The 23,263-nt window shown below is 47.6% G+C and overlaps 2 protein-coding genes across 2 annotated transcripts in view; one reads left to right on the top strand and one right to left on the bottom strand.

Annotated features, from left to right (window-relative positions):
- Positions 1 to 10,569, top strand: part of DIP2A (disco interacting protein 2 homolog A) — a 93,443-nt gene extending 82,874 nt beyond the window's left edge. The window contains exons 31-38 of the mRNA XM_034065516.1: positions 166 to 334; positions 1,288 to 1,458; positions 4,045 to 4,106; positions 5,984 to 6,041; positions 6,483 to 6,557; positions 6,965 to 7,139; positions 8,274 to 8,397; positions 9,609 to 10,569. Of these exons, the coding sequence (XP_033921407.1) occupies positions 166 to 334; positions 1,288 to 1,458; positions 4,045 to 4,106; positions 5,984 to 6,041; positions 6,483 to 6,557; positions 6,965 to 7,139; positions 8,274 to 8,397; positions 9,609 to 9,861 (1,087 nt within the window). The 3' untranslated portion in view covers positions 9,862 to 10,569. The remainder of the gene's footprint in view (positions 1 to 165; positions 335 to 1,287; positions 1,459 to 4,044; positions 4,107 to 5,983; positions 6,042 to 6,482; positions 6,558 to 6,964; positions 7,140 to 8,273; positions 8,398 to 9,608) is intronic.
- A 5,970-nt stretch (positions 10,570 to 16,539) lies between these two features.
- S100B (S100 calcium binding protein B) lies at positions 16,540 to 19,646 on the bottom strand. Its single transcript, XM_005141329.4, has 3 exons — positions 19,621 to 19,646; positions 18,296 to 18,448; positions 16,540 to 17,448 (listed from the first exon to the last, which is right to left on the bottom strand). The coding sequence occupies exons 2-3, from the start codon at positions 18,431 to 18,433 to the stop codon at positions 17,308 to 17,310; spliced, it is 279 nt and encodes a 92-aa protein (XP_005141386.3). The 5' UTR covers positions 18,434 to 18,448; positions 19,621 to 19,646; the 3' UTR covers positions 16,540 to 17,307.
- Positions 19,647 to 23,263: the final 3,617 nt, after the last annotated feature.

Here is a 23,263-nt window from a genome sequence, read left to right as displayed (position 1 = left end):
CTGGATGAGCTTTAAGGTCCCTTCCAACCCAAACCACTCTGTGAAGATCAGATAGATTCCATGCTCTCCATTTTCCTGTATTAGCTTCATTATGACTTTATGTAACTTTGGACTTTTTAGATGCTGGCTTGAAGTTTTCATCTTTCTGTTTCTTCCTCTCCCTAGTGTCTATTCGGGTCATCAGTCTATTCTAGTCCCTCCTCTGGAACTGGAGAGCAACGTGTCCGTCTGGTTGTCTGCTGTCAGTCAGTATAAAGTGCGTGTCACGTTCTGCTCTTACTCTGTGATGGAGATGTGCACCAAAGGGCTTGGAACACAGACTGATATACTCCGGGTGAGCGGACTTCGTTTTTCAACATACTGACATCTAAATACATGAATCTTTCTGAAATCTTTCATTTTAGCCTGCAGAAGATGTGTCCATAAGTGTTTGATGAAGCCTTTAATGATAGCTTGCTTTTTGGGAAGCACTGAGCTTGCTGGAAGTTCCAGCTCTCAGGTTTGTGGTGGGGAAGAAAAGAAGCTCTTTGGTTCTCAACTATACTTGTTTGTGCCACCTCTGTGCTGCTGGCTGGGTATTGAGTTCTGAAATGGCTGTTACCTTCCTAGCAGCAGCAATGACACAGTAACTGATAGTAATTAATACTTGATCCATTTATTTTTGAGAGATATCTCTTAACTGAAGCTGAATTTCCTGGAGGAGCTGCCTCTGTCTCCATGGCAGGAGGGTTCCCATGGCTGTAGTAACTAAGCTGCTCAGCACTTCCATTGGGAATGTCTGGCAGCTTCTTGTGCACCAGAAAGTGGCTTCATTGTACTTACTCCCAGTATAGACAGCAAACTCTGTCCCTCTGTTCTCACTGAAGGGAATCTTGGCCCACAACCAGTTGCTGCAGGTTCACATTCATGCTGATGAGAGCTACTAATGTCTCAAACACTCTGCTTGCATCTGAACTGGGGTGAGCAGGTCCCTTGTGAGACAATGACACTTTGTGGGGTTTTCAGCCCAGAATGATGAGTGGCTGGGTTGCAGCTACACAATGCAAGTAGTTTGTGTCCTGTGCAGAGAAATAAACCCTGCCACAAAGCTTCTTGGCACAGTTTTAGAAGGTTGTCCTGGGTCGATGGAGCCAAACTTGAGTGGGGGCCATGTGTATAGTGTTTAACCAGTTCATGTCAGTTAGTCCAGTGTTTTGGAAGTGCCTCTGTTCGGTGAATTGAAATGGTTTAGTTCTAGAATTGCTGACTTCAAACTTAAGAGGTTGTGTTCTTCACCCAACCCCTCAGATGAAAGGAGTTAACCTGTCCTGTGTGCGAACGTGCATGGTGGTTGCAGAGGAGAGACCAAGGATTACATTAACACAGTCTTTCTCCAAGCTATTCAAAGACCTGGGCCTCTCTGCTCGTGCAGTGAGCACTACGTTTGGGTGCAGGGTCAACGTAGCAATTTGCTTACAGGTGAGATTAAACTCTTTATTCCTTATACAGAATCTCTGGGAACTTCATAGGAAATCGTGTTCATTTGTATAAGTTCTCTTCTAAAGAGCTAGAGCTCCATTGCTTGCTTGCTTCATCACCAAGTAAATCAGCTTTGGAGATGCACATCATGGTAATTTCACTGTTGTGTACTAATGGACCAGTGATTTCCCCTTCTAATACAGAGGACCAGTATTAAGAAACTTGTTTCCTTCCTGCTATACAGGAGCAGTGTTAAATACAGCTTCCTGTTCACAAACACATGAAATATTTCAAGCAATGCTATCTCAGCTTTCGTGTCATTCAGATTTTGTCTGTTTGAAAAACAGCTCATGCCTATGTTGAGTTAAATGGAAGAAAGAGTTCTTTAAATAAATCCCAGGAAAATTTATAAGGATGACAGGTTTGTTACTTTTAAAGATCTCAAATGAGCATCAGCAACACACAGATACATTTGTCTTGCCGCATGTGAGAGCTGGACTTCTTTTTACAATTAAAGGTATAACTTGGAAGCTTTGAGGGGGAGAATAGGCCCATAAAGGGCAAACAGCCTCACTTCACAGACTGGAGATCATAGTTTCTATGGTTTCTGTCACACATATTAAAGGAGAAAAGGTTTTTAACAACCCCAAGAGAGATGGTTATAAAGAAATGTGGCCAGAGCAATTTTATGAATCGGTAGATGGAAAAATAGGAAGGATATAGATGAAAATCATTAAATTCATTCAGTAAGGCATTTCAAGTGCAAAAAAAGGGCTTTCTGAATTGGCTGCCTAAATGGGGATTCTAAAGCCAGGTTTGGATGGTTGCTGTTCAGACTGCACAAAGAGGGGGGGGAAACCCAACAGTTTTTCTGCAGGATGTTAAATGGTAGTGTGAAAAGTACTGCAAGAAAACTGGGAAGGCTGAAGCCTCCCCTTAATTTTATACCTTTTTCATCTCTGTTCTCCGTTCTTGAGCCCTTTATTAGTGTTTTGGGGGATTTTTAAACCTCTTTCCTCGTTCTTCCAAAGCGATACCTATATTTGACTTTTTAAATCACAGAATTTAGATGGTTATAGATGAATAACCAAACTGAATAGGTGTTTGATACAAGTTAGCATGCAAATAAATGCATAATGTCTTCCAACCTTACTGGATTGTTTTACTGAGAAGGTGTTTCAGAAGCTGCAAGCAGCCTTTAGGTACAGATGGAGGAGGGATAAGGCAATAGGCATTACATATTATCTGCCTTAAAGCTCTTCTTGTTTTATTAACTGGGACTTCCATGTTTCCCAGTGAACCACTTAAAAATAATGTGAAATGGAAACTCTCTGTTCACTCTATAACAGTATGAGTTTTGTTTTCTGTCTGACTGTGTGTATCTTACGTTTCCAGTGCCTCTTTGTTTGTATTTTCTTTTTTCCCCTTTCTCTCTGTTTCACACACTTTGATGGCCTCTGTTACTTCTGTTTGTGGTCCTGCTGTCAGCCAAACAGGCTGGGCAAGCTGGCTGAACAGGTATAGTGATGCATGTGTGCTTGTAATGTCCTAAAGTCAGTCTGGTTCAGCAGTATTACTCCGTAATGAATGTATGTCATTGGAGAGTTGTCATCTGGAATAGATAAAGTGAGACTTTCTTTCCTTGTAAAGAAGTTCAGTCTTACTCACAAAGAGCACTTGTAGCTGAATTACAAAACCTCTTTCTCAAACGAGCCAGAAAGAGCTCTAGCAATGATAAATGTACTGAATGGTATATTCCTAGAGATAAAGCTCATAGTGTTCATTTGTGCTGCCATCAATGTCACTGAGCCCCAGCAGTGCTATGACAGTACAAGGGAATATCATAAAGCCATTCTCCAGCAGCACAGTCTTGAGCTGATGGCAAAGTGGCCTCATTTGAAGTATTTCTGTATTGAGAAATGCACTGGGGGGAACGGGGGCACAGTCACCAAAGCTTTGCCTATTTTGTGGCTTTAATATGCATTTCACAGTAGTTGCTGGCTCGCTTGAGATTCAGTTCTGCTGGGGAGTAAATAAAATCCCCTGTTCCCATGGTGGGAAATGGGAAACTTCTCACCAGAGCTGGTCAGAAGGTTTCCTCTGGGACTGCAACAAAGCTTTGCCTGTGCCCAGGCTGTTACTGACAGGAGCCCTGTCAAAATGTGGCTTGGTTGGAGTTATGTTTTAGTTAAGTGTTGTTAAATGTTAATGCACATTTCCTTCTAAGTTAATAAAGCTGTTACAAAGCAAAGCAGTTGAGCTTTGGGACGGGGATTAAGGCCCTCATAGGTTTATGCTTACGTGCTTTGCACTTGCTGTTTCTGCAGGAGGTGCTTACCAAATTAAGACTTAACAGTATAAATGTGTACTTCACTTGTGCATTCATTTACTGATTCCATAAAACATCAAAGCTTTATGGCAGTCCCTCTAGTAAGGGGGGCTACTTTACTACATTTCTGATAGATGAGGGCAGCCCTTTAAGTGTCAGTAAAAAAGGGAGAGGAATTTGTGAATTTATATGGCTGTGAGAATGAGAACAGGATTTTCTGGCTTCTGCTGAATTTGTTCCTTCCTTCTTATTCTTAGGGAACAGCAGGACCAGACCCAACAACAGTCTACGTAGACATGAGAGCACTTCGACATGACAGGTACATATTATGTTAAAGCATTAACTATTTAATGCTCCTCCTGTAGAGCAGAAAGTTCAGCCTCATTGCCTTGGTTTGCTGAAATGTTCTTGGCCGCAGCTAATCTCTCATCACCATCTGCAAGGAATCCTATCCTAGAGGATGACAGCTCTGTGCTGGAATTGGTCCAGCATCTCCTCCTCCATCACTTGTTCTGCTGTTCCCCTCTAGAGCCTCTCTTAACTTGCTGCCTGTTCATCAGTCCCATATAATCTAGACCCGTTAGCTGTTTCTTACCTGGTCATATGCTTAGCAAAAGGTGACTTTGCCAGCTGGGTGGTTAGTCACAGAACCACAGTAACATCTGGAGTAGGCAGAATCTCTGATGCCCCTCAAGCAACCTCCTGCTCAAAGTAGGACCAGCTTCAAGACTTGATGAGGTTACTGAGGGCCATGAGCAGTTCAGTACAGAACGTCTCCAAGAACAGGGATGCTCCTTCTGTGTCTGTGTGTGTGTGTGTTATGAGACTGACACCCCACATGGGGGAGGTCTTCCTTAGTGGCACTTCCCATTCTGTGTATTATGTCCCTGGCCTCTTCTCCCTACAATGAGCAAGTCCAAGAAGTCTGGCTCCACGTTCTCTCTAACAGTTCTTTAGGTAGTGGTAAAAGTAAACTAGAATCTCCCTTAGTTGTTTAGTTTGGTTTGTGGGTTGGTGTTTTTTGACTCTTCCCTTCGGACAGAAGCAACTCAATCCCCTCAGCCTTCCCAGACCCAATGAACTGATGTCAGGCCTGTACTACAGCATATCAAAACACACGCACATGTGTACACACATGTCACCTGGACACTTGTCACAGATACAGCATTCTATCAGTTGTAATTCTGTATTCATAATTTTCATATTAACTTGTCTCTCAGTTAACTTAGTTAACACAAGTGCTGGCAGCACCAAGTGTAGAGTAGGACTGTAAGTTTAGCAGGCTGCATGCACGTATGTATTTGTTTCTGTACTTAATTTAAGAAGCATAGTATCAAGACTTGTGTCTTGATAAATAAAACATAGGTAAAGCATTTGCTTTATTTCCTTTTAAATTGATAATGTTAAATTAGGGGCTTATGTTAACTGGGAGCTTCTGTGACTAACTCATCTCTAATTTCTGCAAGCTTAAATCTTAGCTGTTCGAAGACAAGCTCTTCACCACGTTTAGCATGACCCTGCTTGACATCTGAACAGATCAATGTAAACTACAGTCATTTTCTCCTTCTTGAATGTATCACTATGACTTGCATGGTATATATTCCTTTTCAAACCAAGTTCAGCCATAGCCTCAAAGCTGCCACTGCGTTAGCTCTAGCCTATAGGTGTAGGGATAGTCTAATATGACATGATGTATAGGAGCTGCCTCTCTTGTATGCCTCTCCTACTGCACTCAATTCTTGTTCCTCCTGCAAATGTGCTGTCTTCATAAGTTATGCTGCTGATGTGCTGCATGGTGTCACTTAATTCTGTTTAGGCTGCTTGCCCTTCACTTACTGTAATTCCTACTGCCTCTCTGCCATGGGTCAGTGTGGCAAGCAGAGGTGCCACAAAGTCCAACAAAGAAGGTGAATGTAGAATGCTGGTGGAACTGCAAACTTCAAGCTCTGTTGGAAACAGTTACTCATCTCTCCAGAGAGCTGGTTCTGCTTCATTAAAGAAACGTGGTCTATGGGAATGCTAATAGAGAAATCTTGAAGACAGCTAGAACTCTTTAACATACTGCATTGAGAATAACTGAGCAAATTGGCTGGCACCGTAAGAGTCTGGTCAGTGCAGCTGGGGATAGGATAATACTTGAACACACCTATGTAAGTTCCTAAATCCTTGTACAGATGTATTCTCTTCTTTTTTCAGGGTGCGTTTGGTAGAGAGAGGCTCTCCACACAGTCTGCCACTTATGGAGTCTGGGAAGGTGAGAGCTTGGGAGCATCCTTCCTCCTCATGACCAGTAGCTGGATAGTGAGCTGCTTCAGCTGACCTCAGTACATACTCTGTGCAGCAAGCTCCATTAATCACAGTATGTTTAGGAGAGGCACTAGAGAGAGTGTGAAATGAACAGCTGTTAAAATGAAGCCAGGCGCATGAAGTGAAGCCATAGGGTATGTTGCTAAAACTGAAAGTATCAGAGGCCTTCATGTGGAAGGCATTTTTCAGGTGTGAAGCAAACTTCAAGCCTGAAGCTGCAGAACAGTTCTGGGGCTTGAGAAGACTGAGCAGCTTGGTAGGAAGATATGGTTGATAGCTATGGTACAGAGAGCAGAAAGAAGACTGCACAGATTGCTGACTTCTGTGGCTCTGCATTAACTTTTCCTTTGATGAATTCAAGTTCTCTTCTTTTTGCTTCTTATTCCAGATTCTTCCAGGGGTCAAGGTCATCATAGCACACACAGAAACCAAGGGACCGCTGGGAGACTCACATTTAGGAGAGGTAAAGCTTTGATGCTGCTGTACTTGTAGTGATTTAATATATAGATAAATCATGTCATCTAAATGCCTATCTCTTAAGCACCTTAATGTGGCAAGTGAATGAACTCTGCAGAGAGCTGTAGCAGTTTACATACTTGTATGTATGTCTGTGTGGTTTCCTCCCTCCCCTGCCAAACTATGCATCTATATGCATATAAAACTCTTTCTTACTCCTTTTTCCTGGTCATTTTCTGTGAGGCAGAAGTTAAGGACTTACTGTAATAAAACTACTGCTGGCATTTTAGGAGCAACAAAACTGTCAATGGAACAGATCTTTTAAATCTAGAAATGCTGCTGCTTGGGTCTGGCAAAATAACCAGGGAATTATTCCCTTTTGGTTTGTTGCTTGTTTTGGTTTTTATCTCCTAGATATGGGTGAGTAGCCCACACAATGCTACTGGTTACTACACAGTGTATGGAGAAGAGGCACTGCACGCTGATCACTTTACTGCTCGCTTGAGTTTCGGAGACACTCAGACCATATGGGCTCGGACGGGGTACCTTGGCTTCCTGCGCAGAACAGAACTCACTGATGCTAGTGGAGGTGAGAGAAACCCAATGTGCTTATAGAGGCATGTGTTGGAAACTACGTGGGGTAGTTGAGCTAGCAAAGAGAAAGCTGTCCTGCAAGTTTATCCTGACTTCCGCCAGAGGAAAGTGCTGGATGTAACAGGAATCATTCATTGCTCGCTACCCTTCAGAGCTGGTAGAGCATGATAAAACACTCGACCAAAGGGCTCTGAGCTTTCCCCCCTCTCATTTCCTAGGGCAGTGACCTAACCTGCAGGGCATGGCTCTGCACAGGATGCTTCGGTGGAATTGTCCTTCTGCCACTGTTCAAAGTGAAAGGGCTCCCTGTTGTTGGGAAAGCTGGTAGTTGAGAAATTGGGATCTGTGAGCAGGCTTCACAAAGGAAGAGAGATGACAAGGCAGCATATTACTGTAGCAAGGGTGGAACAATCCCAGTTGTCCTTGAGTATGTCAGCATTTGAGAAGCTATATATGGTGAATTATCACAGCCAAGTGTTCAGGAAACACAAGTATGCTTTTGTCTCAAGTTACATGGTTGAGCGCAATTATAAAACAGGTGCAAAAAACCCTGAAACAAGTTGAATTGAGCAGTGTTACTGGATGGACGTGGCAATGAGGAGAGCATGGCCTTACAGAAGCATCTAGGAGAGCTTTGCTTATTTAACCTAGCAAAGCTGAGGCTGAGGAGGAGATAGAGCTGTTCTCATTGCATTAACTGTGGGGAGCTTCAGAAGCTGAGTTTTGCTGGTATGAGAACAGTCGGTGTAAGCTGGTTTTAAAAAGAAAAGTTACCTCTGGAAACTGGAAAGTGTTCCTATGGATCAGAGAAGTTCTCTGGGAAGAAGAGTGGGGCACAAAGATGCTTTAACAGTGTATATTGAATGGATTTATGAATTGAGATTACATAAGAAAAGGGACAGAATTAGATTACCCAGAAATTCCTTTTAGTCTGAGTTCACTTGCTTGGAGCCAATAGGCAGAAGTGCTACGTGAGCTCTTAATACTCTTTCCAAATGGTAGAGCTTGGTGTGTATTACAGACTCTTTCTGCTAGGAAGCACCTGAGAACATCAGGAATAAGCACATACAAACGACCATGTTTGTTCTGTAGATCTGATGGTGTTTCTGATGTCTGTGCTATGTTGCAGAGAGGCATGATGCCCTGTACGTGGTAGGCTCTTTGGATGAAACACTGGAGCTCAGAGGAATGAGGTACCACCCCATTGATATAGAGACCTCTGTAATAAGAGCACATAAAAGCATTGCAGAATGGTAAGAGCCTCAGTATTACTTTTCTGTATTACTTTATTTCTTCTAAAGCAGCCGAAATTAAGCTTCATGGAACAGTGCTTAGACTGAGAGCTTGCTGTAGAGTGAACTCTGCAGAAGTTTACATAGAAACTGCTGCAGTGAGGGTAACTGAAATCTAATGTCCCTCTTGACCCTGCCTCCAATGCTGAAAACAAAGCCCACACCTTTATGAGAGCTTGATCTTCATAGCCTGAAAGACAGGAATGGCAGGATGGGAACAGGGCAGCACAGCCGTGACTTCCCTGACTGTGTCAGAATGTACATGCTTGGATGTGGTAAACACAGGATTTCAGCCTGGAGAAGACAAGATTCTGGGGATACCTTAGAGCAGCTCCAGTACCTAAAGGGGCTACAGGAAACCTGGAGAGGGGCTTGGGACAAGGGCCTGTAGGGACAGGCCAAGGGGAATGGCTTGAACCTGCCAGAACAGGGGAGACTGAGCTGAGCTCTTAGGCAGAAGCTGTTCCCTGTGAGGGTGCTGAGGCGCTGGCACAGGGTGCCCAGAGAAGCTGTGGCTGCCCCATCCCTGGCAGTGCTCAAGGCCAGGTTGGACACAGGGGCTTGGAGCAGCTGCTCCAGTGGAAGGGGTCCCTGCCTGTGGCAGGGGTTGGAGCTGGAGGAGCTTTAAGGTCCCTTCCAACACAAATCATACTATGATTTCTTGAATGGTTTCATCTAGCATGCATTATTCCCACGTGTTAAGGGATGATGTATGCCACTTGGCTGTAGGTTCTCTTCAGTCTCAAAGTGACAGTGTTTATTTTTTCCCCAATGTAAGCTTTGGGAGGTTTTGTCTGTCAATAGATGATTCAGAAGATTTACACAGGTACTTTCATTTAATCAAGTGTACACACACTGAGTGTGAAATCTTCCTGTTTTAATACACAAGCCCATAGGACTTTTATATACATGACTGTGGACATAAGAGAAAAGGACCTACTTGTATTTTTTACATGGACAATTAAAACAAACAGTGGCAGAATATTCCAAGAACTTACAGTTTTCATATTTCCTGATTTATTCATATTTTCACATTAATATTCTATCACATGTTCTCATTTCTTATATTGTTCAAGTCCTAACAAAACATCTTTCCTATGAGTCCCTCTCTGATAACTGGTTCCTTTGACTGGAGTCTCTTCTCACCATTTCTGTTTGTATCATGCCAACAGTGCTGTGTTTACATGGACCAACTTGCTTGTGGTGGTTGTGGAGTTGGAAGGCTCAGAACAAGAAGCATTGGACCTGGTTGCTCTGGTAACAAACGTGGTTCTGGAAGAGCATTATCTCATAGTAGGTGTTGTAGTCATTGTGGACCCCGGTGTTATTCCTATCAATTCCCGTGGTGAGAAACAACGGATGCACTTGAGAGACGGGTTTTTAGCTGACCAGTTGGATCCTATTTATGTTGCCTACAACATGTGAAAAGAGAAAAATCACACCAAGGCTAAAGCACCAAAATAAAGGGACTTTCCAAATAGTAACATTGGAACCCATTCTTCTGTGGTTTTAAAAGCTGTTGAAAGGGAAATGGAGACCTTCATCTCTCAGATTGCATTTGCTTTCATAAATCCATTGTAACAGTTGCAGCTGACTTAGGATGGAGAGTTTACTGAATTCCTGAAGGAAGCTTGCGAGAACTGTGATGGACCAGTGGTTTTTCTACACTAATTCTGAATGTCAGTACTTGATGCACTGCATAAAAGGACATAAAGCAGGGTGGGGAGGAAACACCAGCTGTGAGGACAGCTCCTGGAAACAGTACTGAGTCGTGAGTACCGGTTGGAGTTCACCCTCCACGTGATTGTTTGCAATATATAGTGGCAGTATCTGGGTTCAAGACTGCACACATCCCTGCCATATTCTCTACTGTAATGAATTTTGCACATATTTGCGATTTTAAAAATGCAGCCTTTTTATTTGAAATCACTGACTTACCCCCATTCAGAAGAAAGAAATTCAGTCCAACCCCAGAGTCAATATAACAACAATTATGCTGCTGTTCAGCTTCTTTTGTACCGAGCAAAAACAAATACTGCAGCTGTAAAAACGTTACTTATTGTGCCATGCTGGACTCTGTAATGCTATAAACTTTGTAATAAAATATAAATTAATATCCACTTTTAACCACTCGATGCAGGAGCCTTCACTGCTCTTACTGTTGTAGCTTCAAGTCGCTTGTGTTCATAGCGTTAGCTGTGTTCTGCCCTGCATAAAAACAAGTGTTTGAAAACCCATTCCAAAGCCAGCAGTCTCTGAATGGTTCATAGAAATGCTGACAAAGCATGGTCTTACAATATGTTTTCCCTGAATATCCTATTCTAAAAGGTTTATTATCGTGCTTTTACTGGGGTTTTCTTCCCCACCATGGAAACTGTACTCAGTGTTAGTTAGCTGGATCTGCTGCGGTACAAACTGCCTTGGTTTTCAGTGTTGTATTCAGACTGTCTTGCTCAAGCTGCAGTATCCAGTTGGTTGCTGGTACTTGACTGATGAGTTAGGAAGTTTCTGCCTGATCTAATACTGCAGCACACCTAATTCAGAAAGAGAATGTGAAGTGATTCAAATACTTCATGTATTGAAGGTAAGACAAGACTAACAAGTTATTTTTATAGAGTTGTTGAAGAGCTACATCATTTCTTTTATATATATATATATATATAATGCATGAGTTTGTCAGAAGAGCCAGGTTATTCTGCAAGGCAATTCTGCCTGCATCAGTGCCTAAGGAAGATGGATGTCACTCTCCCAGGAGGAGGGTATCAGATTGACCCTTTGTCAAATGTAAACTATGAAATCTTCAACTAAAAGCTCCCACCTACAGTAGTTCTTTGCCCCTGTGGTGTTTGGCTGTGGTGTATCATACAGCTGCATCCTCTGACTGTAGTTATGCCCAGAACTTGAGTAACTTATTAAATACAGCAACCTCTAACAGTGGGCAGTGGGACACCGCTTGTAACAGAACATGTGGCAAAAGGAAACTACCTAACCCCATTTTAATAGTGTAGCTTTTTAGCAAGTAAAGCATCGTGAGATGTTTGCATTGAGCTATAGCTGGCAGTGAGACGAGTTGCCTTGTAAACTAAACCTAAAGCAGAAAGCACATTAAACAGTTCCAACCAGCCTGCCTTGAGTGCTGAAATGCTGTTAGCTCAAACCCGCAGCTCCTCCGTAGTGCAGTTTTAATGCCTGCAGAGCCGTTTTGCTGCAGAATTGCATCACAATTAAAGCAGTTGCACATCCTCGAAGCCTGGATGTTCCCAGTTTAGTCTGTTCTCCGCATCCATCTCTGTCCGCATCCATCGCCCTGCGCTGGGGATGCGGGCCGGTCCTCCCCTCAGCTGGGCCGAGCCTGCAGCACGGCGCTGGGGCAGCGGACATGGAGCCGGCACCGGGGCATTGCCAATGGAGCCGGCACCGGGGCAGCGGACATGGAGCCGACACCGGGGCAGCGGCCATGGAGCCATCACCGGGGCAGCCGCAGGGTCCCGGCTCCTCCTCGCCTCCCTCTCACCACCCCCGAGGCGAGAGGAGGCGCACCACAAAATGGCGGCTTCCATGTGGGGCCGGGCCGGGGGTGCCGGGGTCGGGCTCTCGCTGAGCGGCCCCACATGAGCGGGCAGTGAGGGAAGGAAGGTGTTCATGCAGCGGGGAGAAGCCGCTCTCCACAATGATGGCTCTCCATAACCGCTTGCTCTCCGTCGAGGCGGCCATCGCCTCAGCGGCCTCGCCCTGCAGCTCGGCTCGGTCTGCGGCAGGGCCGCGGGGCTGCGGCTCCACATGAGGACTGCAGCCGGGGTCTGCCGGGGGTTCTGCCCCGGTGGGATGAGGAGAGGCCTGGCAGACACAGGTCCATAGCCAACAAGGTGGTCATGAGAAGCAGGAGCAGTAACAGCAGCACCAAGGTGATGGTGAGAGAAGCTCAGCAGGCTGACCCGAAGCAGCAGCAGCAGGAGGTGGGAAGGGTGTAAGTCACTGAAGCAAGAGCTGTTCTCGGCCCTCCACAACGCGGCTCACAGGAGGTAGTATCTGGTTTACTTATCTAAAGAGAAGGATGTGCTGCAGGAGACCGTGTTTCCAGATGGGATGTGAGGGATGTGGGGCACAGCACATGCACAGGGGTCTGCTGAGTTCCCTCAGTCACTGTGCTGTGCACAACCACTGTGGTTACCCCTGCTCACAAGCCCCATGGTGTTGTTTGGTGTCAGCAGCATTTTCTGCCCCAGACTTCCAGGGGTTCCTGACCAAAGCACCTGCTTTAACTCAGATTGAATGGGCAGTGCTGTTTTGTGTGGAAATAAATGAAGTTATTAAATTAAGGCTTTGGAGGAGGTAAGAGGTGGTGCAGAAAACAGATTTGTACCAACAGTGGGGTTAGGAAACAGTTTGTGCTGCAGAGTGGGGGTTGTGTTTAAAAGCACTGTGCATGGTGAGAAGACAGCATCTTTGAGCCTCTTTGGGTTTTCTCACTCTTCATTACAGCAAGGCATTGTACCTGGTATAAAGATAATGCTGTCTGTGAAGTGCTTTTAAAGCACAGTAGGTTTTACTGCCAGAGGAGCTTCACTCACCTTTCTCAAAACTAATGAAGAAAGGTGCCAAAAATCTGCCATTCATCTTAGATTGAATGAGTTTGACATTTGAGATGTCAGCACGTAACAAAGATGCAAGAATTTGTGTATTTACTTACTTATACCTGGTCTTTAGGGAGCGTAAAACATGCTAACAAGGGAATTCTGAGCCCTCCACTGCCACCATGCTGAGGGAATGAGGAATGATGCCACAAAAGGGCTGCTGTCCAAGCATCAGGCTTCAGATTTACTCTGGGGTGTGAGGTTGGACTCTCATCCACTACTAAGTGACTTTGCAAACGTTACTGAAAGTGCTGTTACTGCAGCCAGTGTTCCTTGTCACTTTGTACTGACACTTACAAGCTCCATACAGCAGCAACACTACTATGAGGCTGCTTGTTGTTAGCTAGGAGACAGCAGGAAAAAAGGAAGCAGTGAGTTCATTTGGAGTCCACATTCCTTCTTTTCTGTTCCGTGTCCCCAGTGCTCTGTACCAAGTCCCTGATTACTTTAATGCTATTTCCCTGCCATTGTGTGACAAGTTGTATGCACTTGAAGGGTCTGTTTGAGAGGCTTCTGGGTTTGGGTTTCTAGAGCATATTTACAACTCCGTTTTAAGGCCAGAAAATGAATTTCCTGAAAGCTTGCACGTACAAAGTATTGCAGTGTATCAGGACAGAAACCATGTCAGTAGACAGCAGAACTAGGTTACATCTAAGAACTGATTTAGAGCTAACACAACTGCATTAGATAATGCTCTTAACCTTTTGCACTTCAGGATTTACTTAATGCTGGCTATACTAAGGTATAACTTATTGCTGAACTGGTGTTTCTGTTCAGCTGGTGAATATGCTTTAGATATTTTCATGGTCAGATATTTCAGATGAGATGTTTTTAAGGCAGTTTCTTTCCATGGCAAATGCTAATGTCAAGTTTTGCTACAGTCTTTAAATCCTATTTGATGTGTTTAGGTGGAACTAGGCACGATGGGGCTCATTTCCAGTTCAGTTGTGCCAGTGCCATATATAAGCAGAGTTCTATCTTTTTATTTCAATGCATGTTATTAAAATAATATACACCACTGTCTTTACCTTCAGTCCCTTTTTAATCCTGTTCTCACCTAAACATAAAAGTTTGCTTATGAACATGAAAAATACTTGCTAACTTTCTAGCATTCCTTAAAACTTTCCTTGCACAATAGTGATTTGTCTTTACTTGTGGCATCTTTCTCTGCCAAACCCTGGTAACAGCACCATGGTGGTTGTGTCTGTGCTTGGAATGTGGCGTGCCCACATGCAGAATCAAGATTTCAGTGGTAAGCGAATATGAAAGTGGCCTTTTAAAGATCAGGTTTATAGTTTATCAAGGTGTATAGTGTTTAAAGATCGGGTTTATATCAGGTTGCTGCTGAATCGGTTTGGAGGTGGTTTGGTTAATAAACTTCCCATTTTGCTCTTGTACTTCCTTGCTGTGTCAGCTGCCTTCCCCCTGCAGTCCATACTGTTGGGGATGCAGATGGTTTCAGACTTTGTACCGTAAAATCCAATGTGGAGAGTACTTCACAATGGAAAACCTGGAAATGCACTCTGATGCCTCAAATGTTGCAATAGAGTGCAACACATCCTTCTGATTTAATATCTCTTTGGGGGAACAAATTCAACCTGTGGATCATTCACTGCCACTTCCTTATGAAATGCATTTTTCAGTGTAACATCCAGAGGGAGCAGGAAGGTGCTTCCATGTCACTGCAACACTGGGATGGAGGAGCACATCTCACTGCCATCACAGCGTGGAGCTCTCAGGGTGCAGGAAACGTGCAGTGCTCTGTTTGTGCCATTGTTTGACTCCATCCAGCAAGGTTGGGAATGTTCCTTCCTGGGGTCTGTAAAAATCCACCGTTAATTTGCAGGTGATTTGTGGAAAAAGCATGTTTTGTTCTGGAGATCCATTATCTGTCTCACTATCATTCCATGAATGATTCAGCCTGGATGTGCTTCCATCAACAGGTAACAGGGTGAAGAATGCTTTTCAGGTGTGCTAACAGCAATGGTGAGCACTTCCAGTACAATCAGACCCAGTGTGGGTTTTGGGGGGGTCTGACCAGCACCATGTGGGTATGACAAGAGCTGCATGGGGTGTTTTCATGGGATTTTGTCTGTGGTGGGAAGTTTCTGTGGGCTTTTGTCCTGTCTTTGTCCAGTCCTTGTCAGGGCGGCTGGTACCTCCCACACCTGACAAGAGGCACAAGCTCTGGATGTTGACATTGTATATTAGGTGCAATTCCTTCCCCAAAGGATGGTCAGGCATTTTAACTGTCCCTGGAAGTGTTCCCAGCCGTGTAGACAAGGCCCTTAGGACATGGTTTTGTGGTGGCCGTGGCAGTGCTGGGGTACCAGTTGGACTTGATGATCTTAAAGGGGTTTTCTGACCTGGTTGATTCCGTGATTCTCCTGTGCCAGGTAAAGACTCTGAGTTCCCAGAAGTGGTAGTGCCAGAAGCATGCATCCCTGTGCTGTGTCACTCCCTGCTCCTGCTGTCACTGCTCACAAGGGAAGGACAGCCTGCTCCATGTCTCCCTGGCCCTGCAGGCTTCAAGCTGTGCTACTGCACAGCTGTGCAGAGCTGCTGAAAGGCTCAGTCTTGGGAGGGATTCCTCACCATGGGAGCACTGCTGGTGAGCTGAGACAGAAGGCAAGTGGGACTTAGAGACCTTCCAGGCAGCCTCACCAGCAGAACCTTGTGCTGAAGCATCTGACCCCTCTGCTGAGCTCAGGTTCAGGCTTAATTCAGGATCCCATGAACCCTGCCTAACACTGGGGACACTGGGACAGGCAGCCTCATTCATTGTCCTCCCACACTGCTTCAGGTCTCTGCAAGTGTTGGAACCAGCTGAATCAAGATGAGGATGTTTAAAATGTGGTGGAAGTAGCTCAGATGCTAAACAAGTTCTCAGCAAATGGACACTTCCCTGGGATGGCATAGCTGGGTTTTAGTTGCAGATGCAGTACGAGATGTTGTCTTGTGTGCATGTCTGCCCAAGCATCTCTTTTTGCAGCATGGGGGAGGCAGATGAGAATAGCAAGATGCTCCCTGTGCAAAGACATGTCACTTTGTGCATGAAATCATCATGAAATGGGTAATGAGGTAGAAAAAACATCTGTGGGCATCTGTGTTGTGGATTTGTCACTATAGATGCTGCTAGCCACAAATGCCTAACTCAGAACTATTGCTAAACTGCACAGCAAGTGCACTAGACAAGGCTTCAGGGGAACTGGCTTAGGTTTAGTTCTGGCTTTGCAAAGGTTCACCAGTGCAAGCCTGTAGATGACCCTTGGCAGCAGCCCCATGGAGGTGCATTGTGCTCCTTTGGCCTTGCAGGTACATCTGCCAGTCTGACCAGCCACAGTGATACCAGGGCAGAGTTGAAGGGTCCATGCCCAACAAGCAACCCAGGGGCATGAGGCTGCATACCCCAGCCTGCTCCTGTGACAGTGCAGGCAGCTGGGGAGCTGCATGGGACGAAAGGACACACTTTTCACCAGAGACCAAACCATTTTATTCTCACCATTTCCACACACTGGAGGCTCTGGTCTGTGTTAAAGCACTGTGGCACATGGGGTAGATCCCCTCATACCTTCTGACTGAGCCTGGAGACCTTACCAAGGCACTTCCCAGGCCCAGCAGCTGTCCCTAAGGCAGGAGCCTCATACACTTTCGCTTCCAGGCTGCAGGCTGCTAAAAGCAGGAGGCTTCATTGGCAAGAGTAGAGCCTGGGCTGTTAGGTAGTTATGCTTTGCCTTTCAAGCCAAGGGTGTCTCAATTTACCAAGAGGTGTGCGGGCTCTGCTGAGCCCTGTGACAGGATGGGCTGTGCTGTTTGTGTTAGTACCATGCACAGGGCAGTCAGAGCCCATGGGAATCAACAGGAGCCTTTCTGCTCAGGCCAGAACCAGGCTTCTGTAACCAGCCCCTCTGCATCACCTCCTGCTTCAGCCCCTGAGTTCCCCTTTTCCCTCTGCAAGCAAGCTTGGGTCACAGCATCCTCCAGCCCTGTGCACATCCCTGGCATACAGCAGCATGCAAGGAGCTGGAAACAAGGCATTCTCACACCACATCCAGCCAGGTGGGCACTTTCCTGAACCATGTAAGGCGTTCTTGTTCACAAAGCCATAGAACTTAATAAGCTGCTTAAGTCTAGCACAAGCTTAACTCCAAGGAGCCCCAGTCATTTTCCCAGAGGAACGATGCTGCTCTGCTCCTCTCCGGCATGAGCGGGAGGTGCTCACCTGTCTCCCACCAGCTCATTCATGCTCAAAGAACTCATGGCAAGCAGCAGTGACCATGGCAATGAAGGCTACAAACTCCTGGAAGTCGCATTCTGCATCCCCATCACTGTCCAGTGCTTCCATGACTTTGTCCACAGTCTCCTGGTCTTTGATCTCCTGAAGGGATAGAAAGAGGCAGTCAAAGCTGGGGGGGATCAGAGTGAGGCCCAGACTGCACCATGTCCCAGTTTCTCAAATGCTCTCATGGCTGAATCTCTGCTCAGACACATTCCTAGTAGCTGATGGTTCTCCACCTGTGCTGGGTACCACCCTGTGCTGCAGGAACCACAGCCACAGCTTCCACTGGGAAAGGACATCTTGAGACCCTCGGGGCTGTCCCCCCTTCCCAGGGAAGGAAATTTCATAGAATCCCAGCCTGGTTTGGGTTGGAAGGGACCTTAAAGCTCCTCCAGCTCCAACCCCTGCCACAGGCAGGGACCCCTTCCACTGGAGCAGCTGCTCCAAGCCCCTGTGTCCAACCTGGCCTTGAGCACTGCCAGGGATGGGGCAGCCACAGCTTCTCTGGGCACCCTGTGCCAGCACCTCAGCACCCTCACAGGGAACAGCTTCTGCCTAAGAGCTCAGCTCAGTCTCCCCTGTTCTGGCAGGTTCAAGCCATTCCCCTGGGCCTGTCCCTACATCCCTTGTCCCAAGCCCCTCTCCAGCTTTCCTGCAGCCCCTTTAGGCACTGGAGCTGCTCTCAGGTCTCCCCTTCAGGAGCCTTCTCTTGTCCAGGCTGTCCCAGCCCAGCTCTCTCAGCCTAATTTCCCTAGTATCCAACCCAAACCAGAGCCCCTGGTGCAGGCTGTTGCCCTTGTTCTGCCATTTGCTGCTCCTGTGGAGCAGGAGCAAAGTGTTCAGTGCACTGCTGCTCCAGCTTTCCCTTCCCCTGCACTTGTTTCCCATAGGAGATGGGGTTAGCAGAGCCTGGGAGCTGCTCAGCTGCATGGGGTGCAATACTTACACCAAGGAAATGGCTCAACTCATTGTTAATGAGCTCCTTCAGTTCTGACTTCTTCAGCTTGTGCTTGTCTCCCTCCTTCCCAGAGTACTGGTGGAAGGCATCGATGATGGCGATCATGGCCTTCTCCAGCTCAGACATGGTCGCAGTGTGGCTCTGGGGTCAGAGGGAGCAATGGGTGCGTTAGCCTGGGACAGCTCCAGCAATGCCCTTTCCATTGCAAGTGTGACTGCCCCAGGGTTTAACCCATGCATGGGCAGCACTGGACCCCAGACTCAAACCATGCTGCTCAAAGCACCACTCACTTCAGGGAGGAAGATCCTGAGAAGCCTTGGCTCTGTCTCCAGGAGGGATGGGGAGCCACAATAAGAGGAATGTCCAGTATAGGACACCAGGAACGGACATATCCCTGGGACTGGTGTGAGTCTGACACCTTGGGTGTCTGCATGGTCAGAGTGAAGGAGAACAAATGAGAGGCTGCAAAGCTCTGGTGCCTTCCAGCAAGGTGCTCCTGTGTTTTCTTTCTATAGCAGATGGCTTATGTCACTTCATGTCTTCTTTGGCTCCTGCTGCTTAACCCATTGCTTTGTTCTCCTTGCCTGCGAGAGGGGCAGGCAGGGGCTTCATCTCTGCACATGGAGGAGAAAGGCTCTGCTGTCCCCTCTGTCACAGGCACACTCACCTCTGCCTCTCCTGCCTGCAGAGCAGTCAGGGGAACCCAGCCAGGAGCTGGTTCTGATGAGTGCCAGCAGGACAAACTAAGCACATCTCCTCTAACCCCCCCTCCTCCCTTGATGTGGAGACTCTTGGGAATGTTAGCCAGTGGGATTGCAGCGTTTCCTGCACGTTTCACAGAGAGACTCTCATCTAAAAGGGAGAGATGCAAAACCACCTTCCCAAAAGCTGTGGAATGCACTGATGCTGGGAGGGGAGCAAGTCTTAGTCTGGCACTCAGCTAATTCATACCCCACAGACAAACACCTCCTGCCCTGCAGCCTGGCTCCCATTCCACCTTGGCAAGGCTGGATGCTGAAAGCACTGTCATCCTGTGGCATGAGTCCCAAGCTGACACCTTCTCCCGTGCCACAGGCAGTGCCCAATCATCGAGACCATCTCCAATCAGGTAGGAAGTACTCCTAAATCCCTTCAGGCATGCATCCTAACAGCCCTTTGCATGCTCCATGCCCTGCTGCTTCCTCTCTGCGAGGCTGAGGAGGGTTTCAGCTCCCTGCTGCAGTGGCATCGTTACCGTGGTGCCCCCACACCACCCTTCCCACGGCAGCAAGACCCCCAGATCCCGGTGTCCCGGCCCCCCCAGCCCCTCTCACCTCCGTGCTGCCGTCGGGGCTGTGACACAGCAATGCAGCACGTCCGGGTGGCTCGCTGCCTTCTTATTCCCTGCAGTGCCAATGGCAGCAGAGGGCGGGGGCATCCGGAGCCAGCCCGGCGCAAGGATGCACACAGGGATGCATTGAGTCGCTGCCAGCCCCGGCTGCCAGTGTGGGAGCTGCTGGGGAGAAAGGCACCGTTGTGAGCAGCCAGAATAACTGGGCAGTCAGCAGGAGGGCAGCTTGTGCTGCTGCTCCTGCCCCAGTGAAGGTAACGAACTGAGAGCCACGGCTGGGATGGGGGCACCAGCACCTTCCCCACACTGCCCCACACTGGGGCAGAGGTTTTCCTGTGCTTGTGATGGCAGCATCCATCGGGGCAGCTTGTGCCTGTGGCCTCTTGTAGCTTTGCTGTGCACCTCCGAGATGGGTCTGACTGTGTCTTCTCTGCCACCCAGCATCTGGGGTCAGTGGGATGCTTTGGGGGGAAATTGTGATTGTATCGGGCTGCAAGGGGTTGAAGGACAGAGCTGGCAGCACCCACACCTCCTCCCTGATGCCTCCCTGATGCAGGGGAAGTGCTGGGTTCTGGGGTGTGCCTTGCCATGCCCCCACAAAAAGCCACATCAAGTGGGTTTGGGTTATGGGACTGTCACCTGCCTGTGACACATCCTGGGGCATGGAGGGAACCTCCTGCTTGCATGGACCATGTTATCCATGTCACAGCCACGAATGTGGCGTTGCTGAGAAGTCCTCTTCCAGCCCAAGCAGCCACTGCAGGCATAAATGCCCTTGTATTGAAACCCAAGAGCTGTGAGTGTCCGTTTCCACCACAGACCCTATGGCAGGTTCACACACCTCTGTGCCATGGGTTAGTGGTGGCCTTGACAGTGCTGGGGAAGGGTTGGACTGGATGAGCTTAAAAGGCTTTTCCAACCTGGTTGATTGTGTGATGCTCTGTGGGAGCCAGTGGGCAGCCCAGCAGGGAACTGGGATCTGGAGGGCAGCAGGAGACAAGCAGCAAGAGCAGCAGGAAGCGCCTTTCAGCCAGGCTGCTCCTGGTGGCACAGTACAATGGGGTGGTTGATAAACACAGAACTCGCTGAGGAAAGCAGGTTTTCACTGTGTTTCACTGCTAGCCCAGCTGTTTCCCAGGCTGAGATGGGATGAGCCACAGCTGAAGCTGTTTGCTCTTACTGATGGGGTGTGTTTGCATTTAAGCCTTTCTCACTGCAGCACAGGATCAGTAACTGCTTTTGCAGGTCAAGGAGGTGATCCTGCCCCTCTGCTCTGCTCTCATGAGACTTCACCTGGAGCATTGTGTGCAGTTCTGGTGTCCTCAACATAAAAAGGACATGGAACTGTTGGAACAAGTCCAGAGGAGGCCACGAGGATGATCAGGGGCTGGAGCAGCTCCTGTTTGGAGACAGGCTGAGAAAGTTGGGGCTGTTCAGCCTGGAGAAGAGAAGCTGCATGGAGACCTCAGAGCAGCTTCCAGTGTCTGAAGGGGGCTATAGGGATGCGGGGGAGAGACTGCTCATTAGGGACTGTAGTGATAGGACAAGGGGTAATGGATTAAAAAACAGGGGAAGTTTAGATTGGATATAAGGAAGAAATTCTTTCCTGTGAGGGTGCTGAGGCACTGGAATGGGTTGCCCAGGGAAGCTGTGAATGCTCCATCCCTGGCAGTGTTCAAGGCCAGGTTGGACGAAGCCTTGGGTGATATGGTTTAGTGTGAGGTGTCCCTGCCCATGGCAGGGGGGTTGGAACTGGATGATCTTAAGGTCTTTTCCAACCCTGACTATTCTATGATTCTGTGATTCTATGACTGTGATGAATTTCAGACTCTGTGTGACTTGGAACAGGTCACCACTGTTACCAAGAAGACAGGGTAGACTCATAGAATCAGCCAGGTTGGAAAAGACCTTTAGGATCCTCAAGTCCAACCTTTACGTCAGGACTGCCAAGTCCACTGCTAACCCATGTCCACGTACCAGTGGGCAGGAGACTTGTGCACATCGATCATTGCCTTGCATCAGCTCTTGGAAGCTTTTGTAGCAGCTTTAAACACTGGTTTGGGGAAAGCCAACCCAAACTATTCTATGCCTCTATGAAACAGTATTTGTCTCTGTTGATAGCAGTTTGATTTGCAGATCTCTTCGCTCAGTTATCAGCCATGGAATGCATTCAAACACACCATTTCTGCTCAGAGACAAGGTCCTGGCTCAGCTGTGTTAAACCTTTTCCTGATTTCATTCTTTTCCCAGAAGGGAACAGAAAATTTAGCATTTGGCAGATCAAAGCCTGAACAGTCCTGAAATTCTCTTTCCTGCTTATTCTTCCTTCCATTCCACCCCAATTCTGACCTGTATGTTTTACAGGGAATGATCTGGAATGAGCTGCTGCACTGGCTGATAGGATGGGAAGGAGCAGCAAGATCCAGTGTGAACACCAGAAACCTTGGTCCTTTCCTGCCGCTGCCAATGACCAGCTCCGGGCAACTTCCCTGACCTTTCTCCAGGCTCACGTCCTAGTAAATGCTGCTCTCTTGGCCTGGGTTGTCCTGGATCCAGCCTGTGACAGTCCAGGAAGTCTGGGCACGGGTGTGGGGATAAGAGGTGGGTTTGCTTTTAGTGCTTCCCAGAGAGCTGCTTCCATTATCTGTAAGTGTTCAAGGCCAGGTTGGACACAGGGCTTGGAGCACCTGCTCCAGTGGAAGGTGTCCCTCCCTGTGGCAGGGGTTGGGAATGGAGGAGCTTTAAGGTCCCTTCCAACCCAAACCAGTCTGGGATTCTGTGATTCATGGTCCTGATCTTTGACCAGGAGAGTGTACCCCTGGGGCTGCTTCCCTCGGGGTCACTGCTTCCTTGCCAGAGCTTTGGGAAGATGTGTTTAAAGAAACAGAGGGGTTTACAGAGTCCAAAGCTGAGCAAACACTCCAGCCTCTGCCTGCCTCCCTCTCCCCAGTGATACACAATGTGGGCTCTTCATGGCAGCCTCAGGGAGAAAAGCCACTTCTTTCTTTGTCTCTCTGGTGTGTGTGGCACCAGGCTCTGCCAGACCACGGGACAAAGGCTGATAGTCATGGAACTGGGAGAAAAGCAGAGGAATTTGGGTGGGAGGGGGGAAAAGTGCTTCTGCCTCCGCAGGGCTGTGCTCGCAGTCCCAGCACACAGAGCAGCATTGCAGAGAGCAGGTTCCCCAGCTCTGTGCCATGGGCACCGTGTCTGTTTCTGAACCCACAAACTCATCAGCCAGAGAGGAGCTATGGGCTGCATCGAATGATGCCCGGAAGCAGGAATACCAGCACACATGTAGGGGCCTGGAGCACCTGGAGAAGAGAAGCGGCATGGAGACCTCAGAGCAGCTTCCAGTATCTGAAGGAGGCTACAAGGATGCAGAGAGGGACTCTATATCAGGGACTGCAGTGATAGGACAAGGAGTGATGGGTTCGAACCAAAACAGGGGAATTTCAGGTTGGAGATAAGGAAGTTCTTTACTGTGAAGGTGGCAACGTAATTGAATGAGTTGCCCAAGGAAGTGTGAATGCCCCATCCCTGGCAGTGTTCAAGGCCAGGTTGGACACAGGGGCTTGGAGCAGCTGCTCCAGTGGAAGGGGTCCCTGCCTGTGGCAGGGGTTGGA

The sequence above is a fragment of the Melopsittacus undulatus genome, chromosome 8 (genome assembly GCF_012275295.1).
Source record: "Melopsittacus undulatus isolate bMelUnd1 chromosome 8, bMelUnd1.mat.Z, whole genome shotgun sequence".
Lineage (NCBI taxonomy): Eukaryota > Metazoa > Chordata > Aves > Psittaciformes > Psittaculidae > Melopsittacus > Melopsittacus undulatus.
The sequence above is the reverse complement of the archived record's forward strand: the minus strand, read 5'-3'. Positions and strand labels throughout refer to the sequence as shown.

Coding starts and splice junctions, on each gene's coding strand:
- S100B (XM_005141329.4), bottom strand. CDS start 18,433: ATGTCTGAGCTGGAGAAGGCCATGATCGCCATCATCGATGCCTTCCAC. Junction 17,449..18,295: donor AGTTGAGCCATTTCCTTGGT/GTAAGTATTGCA, acceptor CTATCCCTTCAG/GAGATCAAAGACCAGGAGAC.